At 40.4% G+C, this 21,276-nt stretch overlaps 1 protein-coding gene across 29 annotated transcripts in view; it reads left to right on the top strand.

Moving 5' to 3' along the window:
- PTPRD (protein tyrosine phosphatase receptor type D) overlaps positions 1–21,276 on the top strand; it is a 1,167,048-nt gene that overhangs the window by 988,528 nt on the left and 157,244 nt on the right. For 14 of the 29 annotated variants that reach the window (XM_077921375.1, XM_077921383.1, XM_077921379.1 and 11 more), the window contains 8 exons: positions 254–364; positions 3,861–4,130; positions 4,483–5,064; positions 8,684–8,817; positions 10,300–10,444; positions 13,518–13,823; positions 14,645–14,838; positions 18,293–18,319. In XM_077921375.1, coding sequence (XP_077777501.1) covers positions 254–364; positions 3,861–4,130; positions 4,483–5,064; positions 8,684–8,817; positions 10,300–10,444; positions 13,518–13,823; positions 14,645–14,838; positions 18,293–18,319 — 1,769 coding nt within the window. Of the gene's footprint in view, positions 1–253; positions 365–513; positions 1,736–3,860; positions 4,131–4,482; positions 5,065–8,683; positions 8,818–10,299; positions 10,445–13,517; positions 13,824–14,644; positions 14,839–18,292; positions 18,320–21,276 lie in introns of those variants that run through there. The other 15 variants (XM_077921392.1, XM_077921393.1, XM_077921396.1 and 12 more) reach the window with 5 other exon arrangements.

Raw genomic sequence — 21,276 nt, forward strand, 5'->3', positions numbered from 1 at the left:
AGAAAATATGTTTGCCAAATGCAGATTGTTTTCCTGTGCTAGCATTGATGGTGTGAAAAAAATAATCTCTTTGTTTTTTTCATCACATCATAATTTATTTATTTTTGTCTGTGCCACTGTAGCGAGAAAATGAACCGACGTTGAGTGGACCTCCGCATACAGGGCTTTTCATTATTATTAAGCGGTGTGTCGTTGGGAGTTGAAAAACCCTTCATTGACAGTCTCTTTGGCAATGTATTTTATATCCTTACAGGTGCCCTCCAAATCGAACTGAGTGAAGAATCTGACCAAGGCAAATATGAGTGTGTTGCAACCAACAGTGCAGGGACACGGTATTCTGCCCCTGCCAATCTATATGTCAGAGGTAGGAATGATAAACCCGGGTATCTACCCTTCAGTCAGGCGCAAGGGGCGTTAAGTTACTCTCGGGGTCTATGCCATAACTACAGTAATAAGCAAAGTATCTGGGCAAAGGGGTGGGGGGCGGGAAGTAAAATAAACATTGGGGGAAAAGGCTTAGAGTATGAATTTGACGAGGGGAGGAATATGAATAAAGGCACCTTTGAGTCCAATCCACCCCTGTGGACTTAAGGTTTGTAAGTATGCTTCCGTTTTTACATCTTGACTTCTACTTTTTCCTGCATTGACTATTGACCTGAGCGTTGCATTTATTTTTGGGTTTTCCTCTTCTCCTTTCTTTGGTTTATAATTCCTAATGCGATTGCTTGCTGTGCAACTAATTTAGCTCTAATTGAAACTCAGGGGTGCTGAGGTGTGTTGTACCCACATGACCTCTGCTTCTGAGCTGAAAAGGAAAAGTTCTTAGCTTGGAAATTCTCGCCGAAGAGGACAGTGGTGTGGCCTGCCTTCTCTGTTTCTTTAAGCTTAGTTTCGTAGAGCTATAAATATATATATATATACATACTTTCTCTTAAATTGAAGTTTTATCAGTAATACGTAATCCCTGGCACTGCTGTAATGAACTGGCTGTTCTTTGTATTTTTCAAAAGGGGGAGGGGTGCCGAGAGATTTGTCTTTTTTGATAGATGTGAATTGGAAGGATAAATTCATTAAAAGTATATTCTTGTAAGGGTAACAGGCATGATTGCTTTTTAAACCTATGGAAGCTCTTAGTTTTATATATTTAAAGTGCCTCCTTTCTGGCACAGTTTCCAGGGTCGGGCTCTGAAATGAGAGCACCCCTTTTCTATATAATTTATGCAAATAATCCCGTCTCCCTGCAAAAAGAAAGGGTGGTTTGGAATGAGAAGGGGAGGGGGAAAAGATGAGGGAAGATTTTGGTTCATACAGCTGTTAGCTCATTACTTTGGTGTGGGGAACGCCGTACAAAACTTTTATAATATATATTTATGATTTAGCTTTCTGACTAGAAAGGGTTTGGAGGTTATTTGGGCCTCCTTAGGAAGCTATCTGGTCCTTTTCCTTTCAAAGTAGTGTTTCTTGCATGAGGCATGTGTGCCGTTACGACTTGAAGGAGTTCCCCTTTCCCCACTCAAATGATACTAGCTCCTAATACCGCGATAGCTGCGAGAAATTGCTTACGGTCAGAGCTGAGGCAGTAAGGTTTGATTAGAACAAGTAAAAGTTGTTCAAGTAGCAGTTGAAAGCCTTGATATGGCCTTTTTACTCTCTCTGTGTTTCCCTTGTTTTTCTCCTTTCCTCATTTCATTGTGTTCTGCATCAAACCCCCTACATCCCTCAGAGCTGCGAGAAGGTTGGTGTGTTTTTTACTTTTTTACCCACCTTACAAAACTATTAATTAAACCAATAACAAAGAATACAAATGAAATGAATGTAGCTGCATTGTGGCCTTTTTATTTTTAAGTTGATGTTATGTTTAAGCAGAGAATGCCCCGGTCATGGCTTCTATGTGTGCTGGTATCGTTGTGCATGTAGACAGAGGGAGAGAGGCTGGGTGCATGGCAAGCCAGTAACACGCTTAACACTTCAAGGAGTTGTCAATCTGGTCAGTGTTCCTGCTTCTTTTTATCTTCTTTTCCTTCTTCAATTTTATTTCCCTTTGATTTCCGTTCTTAATGCCTGCTGATACGGGAATGAGTTCCGGCAGATGCTCCTTTAAGCAGCCCAAGCATGAAGACTAATATTTCTCCTAAGTTTTTTCTTTTTTCTTTTTCCGTTTTCCGTTTTCTTTCAGTACTACAAATTCTGCATTGCCCCTCACTTGCTTTGTGTGACCTCGGTTGATTGGCTGCTGAAGGCATGTTTCGCTCTTTGTCCTCCCTATGCCAGTCCCATTCACTCACGAGGCCATCACCGTAAGCCCCCATCGAATCTCTAGAAATTTATCTCAATTCAGTGCAAAGGGTAATGAAATGATCGCTTTGTATTCGTAGCCCCTTAATCCAGCGAAAGTTCGCCGCTCTTAAATCACACTTGTCGGCGTATAATGCTAAGCCATTCCCCCCCCCCCTGCCATTAACTTCAGTGGACGGATTTAATGACCACTAACCTACCTCCCATTGATTTCAATGGGGCGTGATTATGACTAACGTTCTCCGGCCGGGACCGTAGCCATTTATTTACGAATCGGTTTGTTTATTTTGCTGAATCAAAGACATCCTTGTTTTGAAGGCCCCCGTAAAGCACAGCGTATTGTGTGCAATGAAAGCACAGGCCTCTGTTGCCTCTTGCGCTACACATGCACACACACGCACACAGAAAATATTTGAAGCAGGAACACTGATCTGTTATTGCCTGGTAATTTTCTCAGTGTTGTGTTTTCTTAAATATTAACTACTCTGTTAATGCAATGCCCTGCTGCTAAATAGTTTAGATATCACTGTCCCTCATTTTGTACACGTAGAGCTGCTTTTAGTAGTATTATTAATCCTAGCAGCTTATTTTGCTTCCCCCTCTGTGTGAACGCCATGGAACCCGGAATGTTTTAATGTTCTTCTCCTTCCCTGCCACCGTATACTTGCTTCATAATAATCCCAGGCTTAAACAAATATCCTCCTATTCCCTGTCCTACCCTCTTAATATCCCTGTTTCTTTTAAACTATCTTGCCTTCACATTTTTAAAAAAACCTATTCTCTATCCCAATATGTTTCCTTCCCCTTTCCTTTTAATTGTTTTTGTTTCCCTATACAATTTCTCTCTCTCCTATCATTCCTCCCTAAGCATGATTCCCTATAGACTCTTGTCATTTGCTTGCCTGCATGACCAAAACCAGTACTCATACTGGCTTTGCCTTGTTTCTTCTCCTGTGACTATATATATATCTATATATATCCCATGTCTGTTTCAGTGTTAGTGTGAGGTCTTGAGGCTGCATCCACTTTTTGAGTCTGACAGCAAATCAGAATTGCATTTTTCCGTGTACCGTAGGTGATGTGTTTCAGGGCTGTGATGTGACAATGTGTTGCAGCACATTTCTTCACATCAGCTGGAAGTGTGCAGCGTTGAAGTTGGTTTTGATACTCAACTCAAGCATGCTGTCAACTCTCCAGTTTTCTTCTGTGCATATATATGTATACATATGCATACAGAATATACATGCATATATATGTGTGTGTATGTGTGTATCTTTTGCATGGTGTTTGGTGTATTGTTAGTATATAGTTAGTTAATTGTGAGGCCCTACTAGGTCTGGGGTGGGGGGGGGAAGCTTTGTATGAATGTGGTTAAAGATATTGATGAATAAATGTAAACAAATATGTACAGACAATATACCTGTCTGGTCTATATTTTATTTTCGGCAAATAAAAGTAGCAATTAATCGTTCAAAGTGTATCTATAAATGCATGTAATCTTGTGTGCAAGATCTATGTTCCCCATTTTTGTATGGGTTATTAGCTTTATGTGTGTTTTATTCCAGTTCGTCGGGTCCCACCAAGGTTTTCGATCCCACCCACCAACCATGAAATTATGCCCGGAGGGAGTGTTAACATCACCTGTGTTGCTGTGGGGTCTCCAATGCCATATGTGAAATGGATGCTGGGAGCAGAAGATCTTACCCCGGAAGATGACATGCCAATAGGAAGGAATGTCCTGGAGCTAAATGACGTCAGGCAATCTGCAAATTACACTTGTGTTGCTATGTCTACTCTTGGTGTTATAGAAGCAATAGCACAGATAACTGTGAAAGGTAAGGGGCATACAATCTGCTTCAAAAAAACAACAGATAAATCTTTACCATGGCAACACAAATTTTCTGCATATGAACCAAAAGTCCCCAAGCCTCTGATGCTGCTTGCCATTTTAGAGCAACATCAATTTTCTCCTTCGCAAATGTTTAGTTAAATTATTGTCGCAACAAAATGCTTTCCCCATAATATTTTGTTTTTGTTTTCGACAGTACTTGAATAAAACAGCGTTCTGTTTTGAATTGTATGTGTCCCTTCACCAAATCGCATTGCTATACTTTTTAAAAAAACTAGTCATGGTGCTGTGGTGTAATTTCCTGCCAATTGAATAAATTGTCTTTTATTTTCTTGCAGCCTTACCCAAACCTCCAGGAACTCCTGTTGTAACAGAAAGCACAGCAACAAGCATCACTTTGACTTGGGATTCTGGAAACCCTGAGCCAGTGTCTTATTACATAATCCAACATAAACCTAAAAACTCTGAGGAACTCTATAAGGAAATTGATGGAGTCGCCACAACTCGATACAGCGTCGCCGGTTTGAGTCCTTATTCTGAGTATGAGTTCAGAGTTGTTGCTGTCAACAACATTGGGCGGGGGCCACCCAGTGAACCGGTTTCAACGCGGACCTCGGAGCAAGCACCGTCTAGCGCACCACGCAATGTACAAGCCCGTATGTTGAGCTCAACCACAATACTGGTGCAGTGGGAAGAACCCGAGGAACCCAACGGACAAATACAAGGCTACAGAGTTTATTACACCATGGACCCCTCCCAACATGTCAACAGCTGGTTGAAACACAATGTGGCCGACAGCCATATAACCACCATTGGGAATCTAATACCACAGAAAACTTACTCTGTGAAAGTTCTTGCTTTTACCTCCGTTGGAGATGGGCCTCTTTCTAGTGACATTCAAGTCATCACTCAGACAGGAGGTAAGAGGAAAACTCTAGAAAGTTCTCAGCGGTACGGCTGGGGTGGGAGGGTTGGTATCTGACTTTTCTAAGCAATAAAGTCAAAGGTAAATATAGATGAACCCAGTCAAGGTGTTTAAAAAGCATATTCTAAATCCAGATGGCTAAGCCGTGAGTTGGATTGGGGATCTATGTTTCTTGACTTTACCATGATGTTTATTCACTAATGAATAGTTTTGACATTTTTGTGGATTGTACATACCTTTAACAGTTCTTATGCCATGAACAGCCCCTCTGAAACTTCATTTGTTCGCTGTTTCCATTTGCATGTAAATCACATAGTTATATATTGTTGAAACTTTCTCAAGTTCCTTCAGAAGCTCCATTTCCATATTCTGCTTTTGTAATGATAAATGACCTCACAAGACAAATATTTAATGAAAAATGAAAGTTCTGCACTGAATATAACTTCCTGGGAATATAACGTCCCTGACCTGTTAAAATAAAAATAAAAATTGAACAACTACTTGAAATCCAGCACATCCTACTACTTATGCATGTCAGGGATATATATATATATATATATATATATATATATATATATATATATCTCCTGCCCTTACTGCCTGTCCAGTATGATCACAGCTCTCATAGACTCAACAATTAAAAATATTTTTTTAAAGCAGCACATGAATCAAGTTTATACTTTATATCAAGTTTATACTTACAGTAATCCTTACGGATAATAACTTTGTCAAGACCTCAGTACCCTTCATGGTTGAGTCACTATTTGAATCTCCATTTTTACCAGCAGAGTCCAACACTGCATACTAGTCCTTGCAAAGTAACTGTTGATACACTGATATTTGGATTGTAAGCTATACAGAAATATAATTAGGGCTTTTTAAAAAAGAAATCCTTAACTTGGAGAGCACAGTTACACTTTTGACTCAACACCACTACAACATGAAAACCCCAAGAGGGTGTCCCCTAGCCCACAGCCTTTGATTCAAACAAGAATCAGGCTTTCTAACTACCAGCGAGTTGAGGGAGGGGGGCCATACTCACTTGGCATCTGGCACAGAGCCCCTTCCTTTCCTTAATGGTCCATACTTATAGGGACATAAGTAAAAGTATAAGCTAGTTGTCTATTCCAGGAATTGAATCAATACCGAATCCAGGAATTGGAAGCAGGCTCCAGCATACAGCCTACCTGCTCCCCAAACTCATAACAATACATTCCCTTCAAAGCTTCCATTCAGCTCCAGCCAGGATGACCCATGGTCAGGAATTATTATTTTATTGTTGTTTATGGTTGTTGTTTGTTTTTTTTAAAAAAAATATTGCTTTTCACCATCTGGGTCTCAAAGTGGTTTACAACAGTGAAATATACCATATATAACATTTAAAACATAAAATAAACCTCCAAAAAATTTAAGGAGAAAAAAGCAATTGCAAAAGAATTAAAAGTTGATGGGAAAAGAACAGGGCACTGAAGGAGTTGTGGGGAGTTCTCCATCCCTACAGTAAACATAAATCAGTATTGGATTCAGATAAAAAATTACGGGTAGATTGAAGAGAAAATCTACAAAACACACTGAAATTAGTAATGTAGAGCCATATCTTTCTTGGGAGAGAGTTTTGCAAAAAACAAAACAAAAAACAACGGTCTGCCACATAAAAGGGCCATTCTCTGGTGCAGGCATAGGCAAACTTGGCCCTCCAGACGTTTTAAGACTACAGTTCCCATCATCCCTTACCACTGGTCTTGATAGCTAGGGATGATGGGAGTTGTAGTCCCAAAACATCTGGAGGACCAAGTTTGCCTATGCCTGCCCTAGTGCCCATCAGCACACAAAGCAAATATGGAAGGAGCAAGCCCTATGTTTGTTCATGGGGCAGGGGAGGGAGTAACTGGATCCTCTTTCCTTCTTTGTGACCAAGTACCTAGACCACGCGGGGGGCGCTGTGGTCTAAACCACTGAGCCTAGGGCTTGCCGATCGGAAGGTCGGTGGTTCAAATCCCCGCGATGGAGTGAGCTCCCGTTGCTCCGTCCTAGCTCCTAACAACCTAGCAGTTTGAAAGCATGTCAAAGTGCAATTAGATAAATAGGTACCGCTCCGGTGGGAAAGTAAATGGCTTTCCATATGCTGCTCTGGTTTCGCCAGAAGTGGCTTAGTCATGCTGGCCACATGACCCAGAAAAACTGTCTGCGGACAAACGCTGGCTCCCTCGGCCAGTAAAGCGAGATGAGCACCGCAACCCCAGAGTTGTTCGCAACTGGACTTAAGTGTCAGGGGTATTTTACCTTTACCTTTTTTACCTATTTACTGAACTCCTTTCATATCACAAACTTTTAAAGAGACGGTCTGCTCCTATGAGATTGTGATTGAAATAGCCCATAGGATTTTGTTGTGTTTTACAGTGTTAAATTGCCAAATGTGTGGAGAAGAGCGGGGTTTTCCCTCTTCCCCCTAGCATAGTATCTAACAGTCATGTTTTCTCCTATCAGTGTCTAAGCAGTAAGCACAAACCTGCATTTACCTTTAGTAAAGAAACAGGCAGGCTCAGGGGATGGTTTATCTGGCTAAGACACAGAGAAGTTCATATTATTCCTGTTTGTCATGTATATAGAGTACTGTCATAACTCGAGTGGCTCTGTTGGATCAAAGCAATGTGCAGAAACATTTTGTCTGGTAAACAGTATGTTGACAGTGTAAAGAAAGGCTGCTCAAGCAACAGTATTAACTGCAATAAAGAACAGGACTATCTGGGTGATTAATTCCCAGCTGAGCAAACAGCGCAACAGAAAGTGACATGTTTGGAATGCATGTTTTGGAATGCTCTTGGGAAGGTGACGCTACTGGAAATGAAATTTGGCTGCTTCCATTAGTGGGTCTTCAATAGAAATCTAAACCTGGAAGTGGTGGTCTGCATGGAGTACAGTGGTGCCTCGCAAGACGAAATTAATCCGTTCCGCGAGTCTCTTCGTCTAGCGGTTTTTTCGTCTTGTGAAGCAACCCTATTAGCGGCTTAGCGGATTAGCGCTATTAGCGGTTTAGCGGCTTAGCGGCTATTAAAGGCTTAGCGGCTAAAAGGCTATTAGCGGTTTAGCGGCTTAGAAAAAGGGGGGGGAGCAAAAAAAAATCGCAAGACTCGCAAGACGTTTTCGTCTTGCGAAGCAAGCCCATAGGGAAAATCGTCTTGCGAAGCAACTCAAAAACGGAAAACCCTTTCGTCTAGCGGGTTTTTCGTCTTGCGAGGCATTCGTCTTGCGGGGCACCACTGTATATACCGTATTTTTTGCTCTATAAGACTCACTTTTTCCCTCCTAAAAAGTAAGGGGAAATGTGTGTGCGTCTTATGGAGCGAATGCAGGCTGCGCAGCTATCCCAGAAGCCAGAACAGTAAGAGGGATCACTGCTTTCACTGCACAGTGATCCCTCTTGCCGTTCTGGCTTCTGAGATTCAGATTTTTTTTTTCTTGTTTTCCTCCTCCAAAAACTAGGTGAGTCTTGTGGTCTGGTGCGTCTTATAGAGCGAAAAATACGGGTAATTGCAGGAAACAACTCTTAATTTCCCCCACTGCCCCCAGTAAATGTACTTACTGAATGTTGATATTGTGTTCTCCTGCATCAGTCCCAGGGCAGCCATTGAATTTCAAAGCTGAACCAGAATCCGAAACAAGCATACTCCTTTCTTGGACCCCTCCACGGTCTGACACAATCTCCAACTATGATCTTGTTTACAAAGATGGAGAGCATGGAGAAGAGGTAAGTGAACTAGCTTTACACCTTTGAAACACATTTTACAGGCCTTGAAAGTTGATAGACAGGTAGTCAGCCTCGTGTTAGTTGAAGGTTACCCGGTTGCTTGTTTAGTCAGATGTACGCCCCATTCAATGCACATGGGATTGCAGCCTGAATTATCTTTTCTACAACCCTAAATGTGCTCTGATTCCAGATGTTCAAATTTATAATGTAAGGAGTAAAGACAGTTCAATGCAAACTGTTCTGTTTGTCTAACTATAGCCCCTTCAAAAATCTTAACTATGGTTTGTCTAACTAAACTCTTCTGTAATTCCAAGACTATACTTCCATAAGTGGCCATCTTGATTTCTGTAACAAAGGCAATGGAACCCTGGTTTTTGAATGTAATCCATTCCAGAAGACCAGTCGACTTCCAAAATGTTCAAAAGCTGAGTGGTCAGCAAAATCCATTGAGAAAAAAGAAAAACACGCAGTGGAAGCCATTTGACTTCTAAGGTGCATTTGAAAACGGAAGCAATTACTTCAAGGTTTCTGAAACGTTTAGCTTCCGAGATTTTCGAAAACCGAGGTTCCACTGTACAAGTATAACTGTACAGATGCATATTTTACTGTTGGCTTTGAAACAGAAGTAAGATATTGGTAAAATTGTTTTCTTTCTTTCTTTTCTGATGTCCTCTAGCCTCCATGGACTGATTGCTTAGACAGATGGGTGGGGCCATCTCTTTGTAGATTGCATTGAATTTAGGGTAGCGTGCAAAAGCAAAATGTTCATTGGCCCACATGGTTTGATTTCCAGACTGTGCAGGCAAAGGAAGCATTTTCCTTTGCACCAATCAACTCCATTTGTGAGCTCCAATCGGCAGCTGATTCCAGAGGCTTGTATTTGGCACAGAATTTAAATCCAGCCCCAAATACAAACCCCAGTGGCAGTAGGAGTCGGCTCTGGTTGGTAGCCTCCAAGTGGAGCCAATTTGAGTGGTAGTTCTTCTTGCACCAAAATTTAAGAGGCACAAAATGCAAGCCCTGTGTGCAAAGGAATAATAGGGAGCACACTTTAGGGCTCCTGATTCTTCCTTTGCAGTTGCTGCTTTACCCTGCCCACATCTGATGGCATTTGATGTCAGGTGTAGGGTGGGTGGGTGTGCCTGGGAAACAAACATATCTACAGGCAAATGAGAATCACTACTTTAGCATGCGAAGCAGAGATTCCCTGTGCCTGATGTAGATCAGCCAGCTTCACATGGAGAGGCACCAACCACTTACCAGTAAGGTACCATTCTGGAAAGTTAGGATTTAGTGTAATGAAGCTATTCCAGATGCAATGGCTTGTGCCTGGAGCTGGAACCACACTGTGATGGCCGTGGTTGTGACCTGTTCCTTACGTTGGAATAGACGTTTTGAGATTGAGTGTTAGAAATTCTTTAGAAGCGAAGACCCAAAGATCTAGATTTAAATTCATTTCCCCCTTTCCGACTTCCCCTTTAGCAGCGGATTTCCATTGATCCAGCTACAACTTACCACTTGCAAGGCCTAAAACCAAATAGTTTGTATTACTTCCGTCTGTCTGCACGCTCTCCACAAGGCCTCGGTGCTTCAACGGCAGAAATATCAGCTAGAACAATGCAGTCAAGTAGGTGTCTTTCTTTGATTACTTCATTTCTCTTCTTTATACTTGTTGACAAGCTAGTTGGCAAGTGAGTGAAATCCTATTATGTTTCAGTTATGGCTACATTGAGAAAATTTAACTAAAAACACACAGGTCAATACACTTTGAAGAACTATAAGCATAGCATTTTCCTAGAAGAGTAACATGATACCCCCAACCCCTGTCACGAGGCAAAGGGTGCATTCAGACATTGTTTATCATACAATTATGAATCTGTGCAAGTCTAAGGTTCGCACACCCACCCCTTGACATTCCTCTAGTATAACTGAGGAAATTGAAAGCTTTCATTTCTGTTTTATATTACACTGTTGAACCAGGTTCAAGGCTCTCTACAGATTGGGTCTAGGATACATCAAGGATTGCCTAATTCCTTATATCCCTGCTTGATCACTGAGGTTTTCTGGGGAGTCACCATTAGCGGCCCCCCGTGGCTTGGATGGACAACTCATATTTAGTATTGTGAGCCCAAATTTATTGAGCTCCCTTCCAGTTGAGGTCAAAAGAGGCCCCCTCCTTCCTGAACTTACAGCAGCTACTGAAGACTTTTTTATTCCATTTATTCATTTTAACTGAAGCTTAATTTTATAGTTTTAGCCGATTTCTTATTTTTATTTTTATTTTGCCCTGTAACTTTATAAAACAGAGACTATTGTAGTTAAGGGGTATATAAAACTGTTTAAATAAATAAATAAGATTCAACCGACGTTTTGTGTTGTGCCTAAATCCTAAACTGTGGTTGATCTTAAGTAAGCTCTGTTGAAGCAAGCCAACCTTGGTGGTGTGATCAAGCTGGCTTGTTTCATCGAAACAACTGTTACGATTAAGCACAGCTTTCGGACAAAATTGCAAGCAGCAGTTAATCAAAAATAGAAACAAAAGTTTCTCATCTCCCTGTGGCCACACAGAAGTGGGAGGGGAAAGACTTGCCAACGCTTCTTCCCATACTGTAACCATGGTCGATAGTGAAATCTAGACACAGCCAATATGTTTTTGGAATCCTCAGAAGCAACTGAGACAGACAAAGGTGGATCGCTCATCTTTCGCTTTGAGTTTTAAAAGTTTAAAAATATGTTTAGGAAATGTATTTTTTTTAGGTCTCAGAGGGAGGAATTACAGGAAAATAAAAATCTTTTCTGTGTTGCTACCTGGGAAAGAGATGCAAAAAAGGACTTGAGGAGACAGGTTGAGATCAGTGGGACTTCTAAGTAATGCATGTGAAAGAGGTCAAGGTTCCCAATTTCCCCAAATATTTCAAATATAAAACTGGATTTTTTAAAAGTAATTTCTGTGTATACAACTGGAAGAAAATCTATTATTATTATTACTGTGTGAATAGGATTTGTGCCCCAAAGAGATGAACGTGTTAAGATTTTGATGACATTTGCTTCTAAACTACTGTGGACATGCATTTTGGTTCTATTTCAAATGAATTTAACTTTTGGTTAAGTAAAGTAAATCATAAGATTTCATTAGAAATCTCCACACTGGTTTTGCTTAGGCAAACCTCTGTATTAGCTGTTCGTGTATTGTGTGTGGCGGTGGGTTGGTGTTAGTTTGTATGTATTATGAAATCGCTGGTAGACTTTAATTCTTTGCTGGCCGAGGTTTCTCCAAGAGGAGCTAAAATATAAAAGAGAGACTGGACCTAGGGTAAGTACAAGTTGCAGTCAGAATCATCAGCCCTGTCACTTTTCCATGGTAGGTAAACCTTTGTCTCAGATTAGCATAATCCCCTTATTGATTCTGCATGTTTTACAGTGTTTTGGCTACAATTGATGTTTTGAATAAATACTTTTGATTTGAACCTTAATTGTAGTACACTTGTTCCAGGCCACTGCGGTCGTAAAAAAAGAAAAGATAAAGACAAGTGGACGGGGAGGGGGGGAGAAACCTAGTGGTGCGTGATGGTTTTTATTTTATGTCTATTAGATGTGTTTGAGTTTCGAAATAGTTCTGATTTTTTTCTTCATGGCACTTCTTATATAATTTTATATATATATATTAATTAGATATAGATATCAATCTATAAAACATAATGTATAAAAGACTGGTGATGATAGATAGATGATAGATAGATAGATGATAGATAGATAGATAGATAGATAGATAGATAGATCTATCTATCATCTATATGGGACGTGGGTGGCGCTGTGGGTAAAAGCCTCAGCGCCTAGGGCTTGCCGATCGAAAGGTCGGCGGTTCGAATCCCCGCGGCGGGGTGCGCTCCCGTTGTTCGGTCCCAGCGCCTGCCAACCTAGCAGTTCGAAAGCACCCCCGGGTGCAAGTAGATAAATAGGGACCGCTTACCAGCGGGAAGGTAAACGGCGTTTCCGTGTGCTGCGCTGGCTCACCAGATGCAGCTTGTCACGCTGGCCACGTGACCCGGAAGTGTCTCCGGACAGTGCTGGCCCCCGGCCTCTTGAGTGAGATGGGCGCACAACCCTAGAGTCTGTCAAGACTGGCCCATACGGGCAGGGGTACCTTTACCTTTACCTATCATCTATATATGATATATGATATATCTATCTATCTATCATCTATCTATCTATCATCTATCTATCTATCTATCATCTAAAACATAGTGTATAATAGACTGACTATTTTGTCAGACATGCCAATTTTTTTTCTTTTTAAAAAAACAACAACTTAAAAATAACAAATCAACCAGCAAGCATACAATATAAAAACTTAGGTAGTAGACACATAGAAGTATCATGTTTGATGTTTTTATTTCAAGAAGAATTTTTAATCACAGGTAGGTAACAATATATTGAGGCTCATTTTCATGTATTTCCCCCTACATCCCTTTCCACCTTTTAGTTCATTCATTTTCAGTTGGTTCACTTTTAATAAGCCAAGGCTCATAAGATTATCTAAAGTTTCTGTTTTTAAGTTTGCAATTTTTATTTGCCCTTGGTTTTTCCCTTCGTTATTTATTTTCTTTTTTCTTTTCCTTTTGTTCATTTTTTTTCCTTTTCCTTCAACCACTTCTGTTCTTTCACACTCAAATCCTCCTTTAACCCACTACTGAAATTAGAGCCATCAGCTCCTCCTCAAGACATTAGTTGCAAGAGCCCCAGCTCCACTAGTATTTTGGTAAGTTGGCAGCCTCCGCCAGTGGAAAAACAGAACGGAATTATCACTTCCTACTCCATCAAGTACACTGGAATTGATGGAGAAGATGACAAGCCCCACGAAATTTTGGGAATTGCTCCGGACACGTCACAGTACCTTTTGGAACAGTTGGAAAAATGGACTGAATATCGGATTTCTGTGACAGCCCACACTGATGTTGGACCTGGCCCAGAGAGTGAATCTGTGTTGATCCGAACAGATGAAGATGGTATGTTTCATCCAACACGTCAGTTTGACTCTCTCTCTCAATCTGCTGTCTTTGTGTGGTCTAAGATTATTCCGTTTCCCCCCCTCTGCTCATCTTTTTTGACCCCCGATGAGTTTTACAAAATATTTTAAACACAAATGCTTGCATTTGCATTTGTTTTGTTTTTGCTTTGAAATATATGCGCAGAAGAATCACACTTTAAAGTTTTGCCCCTTGTGAGCGTGTATATTTTTCTTCTATTTGAAGATTCGCCCCTCCTTTTCTTTCTTACTTTTTCGCTCTTCTGATTTTCACTCTTTCTTTAAGAGTACCCTTAAAGCGTTTCTCTTTTGGAAAACTGATGCTGCTCCCTTTTTTAAAAAAAATATTTTGGATGCTGACTCTCTTTCGTATCTGAACACTGAAGATTGCACCCCTTCCCGTTATCTTTTTTTCCCCTACTTAAAAATAAAAATAAAAAAATCAGAAAACAAGCAACATTTTAAAAGTCTTCTTGGTTTTTATTATTTTGATTACTAAATTCCTTCTTTGTACTTCAATGCTTTGAGTCTCAAAGCATCTTCCTTGGCTTTTGTGCGTTTTTACATGTTTTTTCTATTTCTCTAATACTCTTTTTTCTTCCATTTTTGCATCAGTCATGGTTTTTGATCTTTTCACTGAAATGTAGAGCAGATTTGTTGGGTGTTTTCATTTGTATTCTTCGAGGAAGGATTAGTGGGTCTGCGCTTAAAAAAAAAAAAGAACAGAAAAAGAAAGAAAAAGACACTGGTTGTTTTGGACAAGTACCTGTAATTCTTCTTTTATCCACTGATGTGTTCCAGTTCCTAGTGGTCCTCCTCGCAAAGTCGAGGTAGAGGCTGTCAACTCTACAGCTGTTAAAGTGTTGTGGCGTTCACCAGTGCCCAATAAGCAGCATGGTCAAATCCGAGGGTACCAGGTGCATTATGTGAAAATGGAAAATGGAGAGCCCAGGGGGCAACCCATGCTGAAGGATATCATGTTGGCTGATGCACAGGTAATTAAACATACTCTGTTAATTCACGTAACAAAAAATAATAATGCTGTACAGTGGTACCTCTGGTTACGTACTTAATTCATTCTGGAGGTCCATTCTTAACCTGAAACTGTTCTTAACCTGAAGCACCACTTTAGCTAATGGGGCCTCGCACTGCCGGAGCACGATTTCTGTTCTTATCCTGAAGCAAAGTTCTTAACCTGAAGCACTATTTCTGGGTTAGCGGAGTCTGTAACCTGAAGCGTATGTAACCTGAAGCGTATGTAACTCGAGGTACCACTGTATTTAGTAGTGTAATTATGTCTTTTATTTAGAACTGCAAAATGGAATGCCTCCTTCCTGTTCCAATAGGTTATATATCCTGTTCCAACAGAGTGCCCTGAATATTTCACAAGCCAACAGTCATTCATAAAATTCATAGAATCATAGAGCTGGAAGGGACCCTGAGGCAGAGCTGTCAACTTTTCCCTTTTCTTGCGAGGAATCCTATTCGGAATAAGGGAATTTCCCTTAAAAAAAAGGGAAACGTTGACAGCTATGTCCTGAGGAGCATTTAATCCAATATGCAGGAATCGAACCTTCAGCCTTAGTGTTATCAGCCCCATGCTCTAAGCAACTGCGCTAGTCAGACCATGTGGATGGCACTGTGGTTTAAACCACTGGGCCTCTTGGGCTTCCTGATCAGAAGGTCAGCGGTTCAAATCCCTGTAACGGGGTGAGCTCCCATTGCTCTGTCCCAGCTCTTGCCAACCTAGCAGTTCAAAATGTGGCAGGAAGGTAAACGGCCTTTCCGTGCGCTCTGGTTTCCATCACGGTGTCCCGTTGTGCCAGAAGCGCTTTAGTCATGCCAGCCACATGACCTGGAAAGCTGTCTGTGGACAAATGCCGGCTCCCTCGGCCCTAAAGCAAGATGAGTGCCACAACCCCAGAGTCGCCTTTGACTGGACTTAACCGTCCAGGGGTCCTTTGCCTTTACTTTTACCTACCTCTGAAACTTTTATTCCTATAAATAAATCACCGTTCTGGATCTGCAGCAATCTGTATGAAGTAGTCAGTCGCACTGCAGTGGGCTGAAACCACCCTTTCTAAAGATGTGCACCTGAAATGCAGAATTTGAACTTTCAGTCCTGCCTTTGTCTTTCTCTGTTAGGTCGTTGGTACTATCAGAAGAGACAGTGCCAGTTCCCCGTTTGGCTGGGATAATAATAATAATAATAATAATAATAATAATAATAATAATAATAATAATAATAATTTATTTATATCCCGCCCTCCCCAGCCGAAGCCGGGCTCAGAGCGGCTAACATCAAATGTATAGCACATTAACATAATATCAGACAATCAATTAAAATACACCCTCAAATCAGATCAGGATCAGAATAAAATCCAATCAGATGGCAACCCACAGATTAGGGTTGGGGACCTTAAATGCTCACCACGCCCAACTGTTTGTGCTGAACTTATATGGGCCTGTGAGAAAAATTGGGAGGCCACTTTCATGCAAGTTCTTATGAAAGGGGAGAGGGAGTCAGACTGAACCCCGACCAAAAGCCTGGCAGAACAGCTCCGTCTTGCAGGCCCTGCGGAAAGATGTCAAGTCCCGCAGGGCCCTTGTCTCTTGTGACAGAGCGTTCCACCAGATTGGAGCCACAGCCGAAAAAGCCCTGGCTCTAGTTGAGACCAGCCTAACCTCTCTGTGGCCTGGGACCTTCAGGATGTTTTTATTTGAAGACCGTAAGTTCCTCTGTGGGACATACCAGGAGAGGCGGTCCCATAGGTACGAGGGTCCTAGGCCGTATAGGGCTTTGAAGGTTAAAACCAGCACCTTAAACCTGATCCTGTACCCCACCGGGATAGCTCACATAAAGGATTTCTAGACTGGGAACTATATCTGTTGTGTATTTGATAAGCAAGATCAATTGTGTCTACTTTCCTCTTACTTTACATTCATGTAATATAAGGGGAAATATGATGTTTCTCAATGTTATGACTATTAGTTAACATTTCATGTATCTTTCTTGTGACTGGCAGGAATTTTCTAACCTGTTTCCAGGAATTGCATCAGTAGGATTTTTATTTTTTAAAAAATCTGGGTCCTGTTGTTGCATTAATTTGTCACTACCTCCGTGAGCAAGACCCAACTGAAGTTAAGCATTTTAAGTCCCATTAATTTCAAATCATTTAAGCTAAGCATTTGTTTAAATCCCTTCTATTGAAATAAATCATTTTGGTTGGATCAAGTGCAGTATCAGCTAGAGTTTGGTATTATAGGTTTTGAACTCAATTACATACATTAAATATAGAGGAGTGTGGTTTAAATGAAAATTGACCTAGTAACAAGTTATGTCTAGATTTAATATTACAGATATTCCTGGTGTGATGTAGTGAAAGTGTAAAACTGCTTATTTTTTCTCTCACAAATTGTAACAGATAATAGAGAATTTATGTTCTGAGTGAATAGATTTGTTCACATTAAGGAAGCTTCCAAAATATAGGATTTTAATTATCTCTATGTGCTTTATGAGCTTGAAATTCTTGAGTTCATTGTGCTGGTATCATAAAATATGTATCCCACAAAAGTATTCCATTTAAGATTGATTCTGGATGAAAACATGGCAATAGACAATCATAATCATCAGATATTATGCTCTAAACAGTTTAGATGGAAACAATTTGTGATAACTACAGTACATTCAAAGAGGAACTGTAACTTTTTTCCCCTGTGGAGATATAAATCACTTCTATTTTGCTGATGTGCTCCTTAAATGATTTCTGAACGTGCTAGCCCCTTTCCTTATTCTCACCAATGTTTTTAGCACCATTAGAACAAACTATTCCTGCCTTTACTTCATTGTGAATCTGGGCAATGATGTAAAAAAGAAAGAAAAGGGAAGAACAATATGGTCGTGTTGTGTCTTTCTTGAACATATTTTTTTTCTGGGGGGGGGGAACTATAGTCAGATTCCAATTTTAGATGATAGAAGGAGCAGAGAAAATGTGCTGTTGGTCATAGGGTTTCATTACTGACATGAAGTCTCAAGTACATATAAATTGCCTCTATTAATCTAAACAGGTGCACTGAATTAATTTTGACAAGGTAAAATAGAAATGAAAATGAATATGGCTTAGTAGCATGTGATTAAACAAAATGTAGCCTTTCATTACATCTCAGCAGCTCAAATTAATGCAGTCATGAAACATTACTATGAAATAATAAAAGCACTCCAGACTGGGATCTCTACTTTCCTAGAAGGAGGAGAGTCTGTTACTTATTTACAATTTTGGCAACTCGTCGCGCTGCTTTTTTAAGGAGCTAAATTCAGGCTGATTTTTTGCAAGCTAGTTTTTACGATTTTTTTTTTCCTGTCCTAAGAATAAAGTTGCCTCAGCCCAGGCTACAAATATCTCCTTATCTCTTCTGTTTTTCTCCCCAACATCCTTTACTCTCAATTAGTGGGAATATGATGATACTACTGAACATGTGAGTAAAAACTGGCTGGCCAATCAAAAAAGTGTGGTGGCTTTTTCTCTGCTTTAATCTTTATTTTTCCTACATTTGGTTGTTTGCACATGTGCATGGATTAACACCTTATTTCATCATCTATGGCATCTGGATTTTTCTGCCTTCTTTTTTCCTTTCCTTTTGGTTTGGCGTAGTGCTGATTTTTTTTCTAAGTGTGTTGAATTTGCATACTCGTCTGTTCAGTCACTGACACTAACTTTTATCTCGCAATGCACTCCAGGAAACTGTTCTTAAAATAACACAAAACATGTACTCATTCCCATCTGCTTGATAACTCTGCACCTTCAGGTCCCAATGCACTCAGGGTTTGTTATAAAACAAATTACTTTTATTTTTAGCTGCTAACATGGTGCCCATTTCCATTATTGACACATCATATTAAATGTATATTTGTGAAAATATACATTGGTACTGGCTGTGTGCCAGTGATGTTTAAACAGCTTTGTTGCAGATATCACTTCCATCATTATTAACTAAGATTCCATCATCTCCATTTAAAAAGATACTCTTTAATCTGTACTCTTTCCCCTGCCAATACTGTCTCTTCCACTTGTAACTGAAGCCCCAGAAACTGAGGGTGGATCTATATTCTAGTTTCCTCTCTCCATTTGATGAAATGTTGTCAGTCAGTGAACTGATGTTGAATATCCACACACATTGTTTTCTTGTGGATAATTCAGTATTTGTTCAGATTCAGTCTGCCACATTCAGTCTTTGAAAACGAACATTTTAAAAAAGCATTTAACTGGGAAGAGATGTGTGGTCCCATAGGATTAAATCCATATGCTTGATAGGGTTATTCATAGAATGACCAAATGCCCAAGTCTGAAGACCTTGGATTGCATTTTTCAGATGCATATTACTGAACCCATTTTTATTATCCATTAATACGACTCTTTCGTTGTTGTTATCTTACTGGGTGATTGCACTCATGGATTCTACACATACATTTTACAAACCTCAAGCAACCTACCGTACTTTTCCGTGTATAAGACTATGTTTTTTTCTTTTAAAATCATGCTAAAAAGTGGGGGTTGTCTTATACATGGGTAGTGCATAGGGTGGACGTTTGATTGGTTGCTGCTGAGGCTGTCAGCAGCTATTGTGCATGTTATTGGTTGCTGCCAATGCTTCGGCAGTTGGGTGGGTGATTGGCAGCTTCTGCTGGCGATGGGACAGAAGGGAGGCAGATTTTGCAATGTGGGGGCGGATGAGCAATTTTTGGCATTCCCATCTAAAAAAAGCTCTGAAACACTAGGCAATCCTCTACAAAAACAAGCTCAACAACTCTGTGCCATCTCCCCCATTTTCTTAAATTTGAGTCCCCCAAAATAGGGGGTGTCTTACAGACGGAAAAGTATGGTATTTCTGAGGCTAGGTCATACTTTTTACAGAAAGGACTCAATCTACTCCTAGGGTGAGCACAGTGTTGATATATAGGTGATTGTCACATGACCCAAAAATCCCTATTTTCAGCCCTTTGCACATAAGCAACACAACTGGATTTAAGGGGGAGAAAAGAGGCTTCTGTTGATGGTAACAGCCAACTGTGCTGTCCATGATAGGTGGAATCACGAATAAACCAGAGCTCTACTAATGTATGGAAAGTCTCCACACATGGGCACTCTGAGTTGATTAAGCCATTCATTTTATAGCCATTCTGTTTAATAACAAATCTGTTTGCAAACTCTGCCATCCATACATGAAACCCCATTTGCAACCCAACTTTGCCATTTTTATTAGTCTTGAAAAAAGTGCATATAGGGTTTACTAACTAGAAGTAAGAAAGAACTAAGAACATGCTTTCTTACATTGATTTCAGTGGGAGCGTGTTAAGCACATATATAGAAATCAGTGGTTTCTATTGATTTCAGTGGGAGCGTGTTAAGCACATATATAGAAATCAGTGGGCTTAAAAGGCTTAATTTTGGCTGGATCATACTCTTGATACCTAGTCTGTAAATTAAACATCATTAGTTCCCACTTCTGTTCACTTTATGAGCCTTTCCTCAGTAATTAGCAATTTGATTGTTACTGATTTATAACTTTCTCAACCTGCCCTCAGAGCCAGTTTCAAACATGCTTTAATCTTCATCCCCTTTTGTTTATTAAAACAGCAACACATTGTATTCAATACTAAATGCCTTTTCCATCTTCTCTTGTTCCATTGCAACCAAATTTTCAAATTATGTTTAATGGCTCTTTCAGATTATAGAGAACAAATTACTCTTATATAGAATGCCACTTTACAAACACTACTTTTATAAAAGTGTATGTATATTTTATTTTTAATCACTAAAAGAAAAGGCTTTCTAATGTACAATCCTGTGCATATTAACTTTAAAAATATCCCCGTTACATTTAGTTGGGCTTACATCAAATGAATGTTCATAGTAGTGTGGAGGGTTACAACAGTGCAGTCCAGTCCTATGCATGCTTTACTCGGAAGTAGCTGGGCTTACTTCTGGGAACAGTGCATATGAATGCAGCCTTCATATATTACATAAAATTAGGGCTTTTTTCAGCCCAAACTCCCTGGAACTCAGTTCTGGCATCTCTCAAGTGGGCACCATTGCCATTGTGTGACCAGGCAGCGACAGCCCCAGCCCCCAGGGATCATAAGGAAGGAATAAAGACTCTGACAACATTATATGGAATTAAAATTAGGCCACAACTTTATTAAACTTCCGAATGTAGGAAGACCTTGGCTTAGGCATTGGGCGTGTATCCCTCCCAGCCCCCCAGCCAGGGGGAACTGGGGCTTATTAGGGTAAATGAGATATGGGGGTGCTCTGCGAGACATCAGTGCAGCAGGCAGCCCAGCCCATATCCCCACACGCAGGGTAGTTCACTGACGACCTTTCAGTGTATGACCAGTGACACCCATATCTATATAACCCATTTAAGAGGGGACC

Source organism: Podarcis muralis, chromosome 17, assembly GCF_964188315.1.
Source record: "Podarcis muralis chromosome 17, rPodMur119.hap1.1, whole genome shotgun sequence".
Lineage (NCBI taxonomy): Eukaryota > Metazoa > Chordata > Lepidosauria > Squamata > Lacertidae > Podarcis > Podarcis muralis.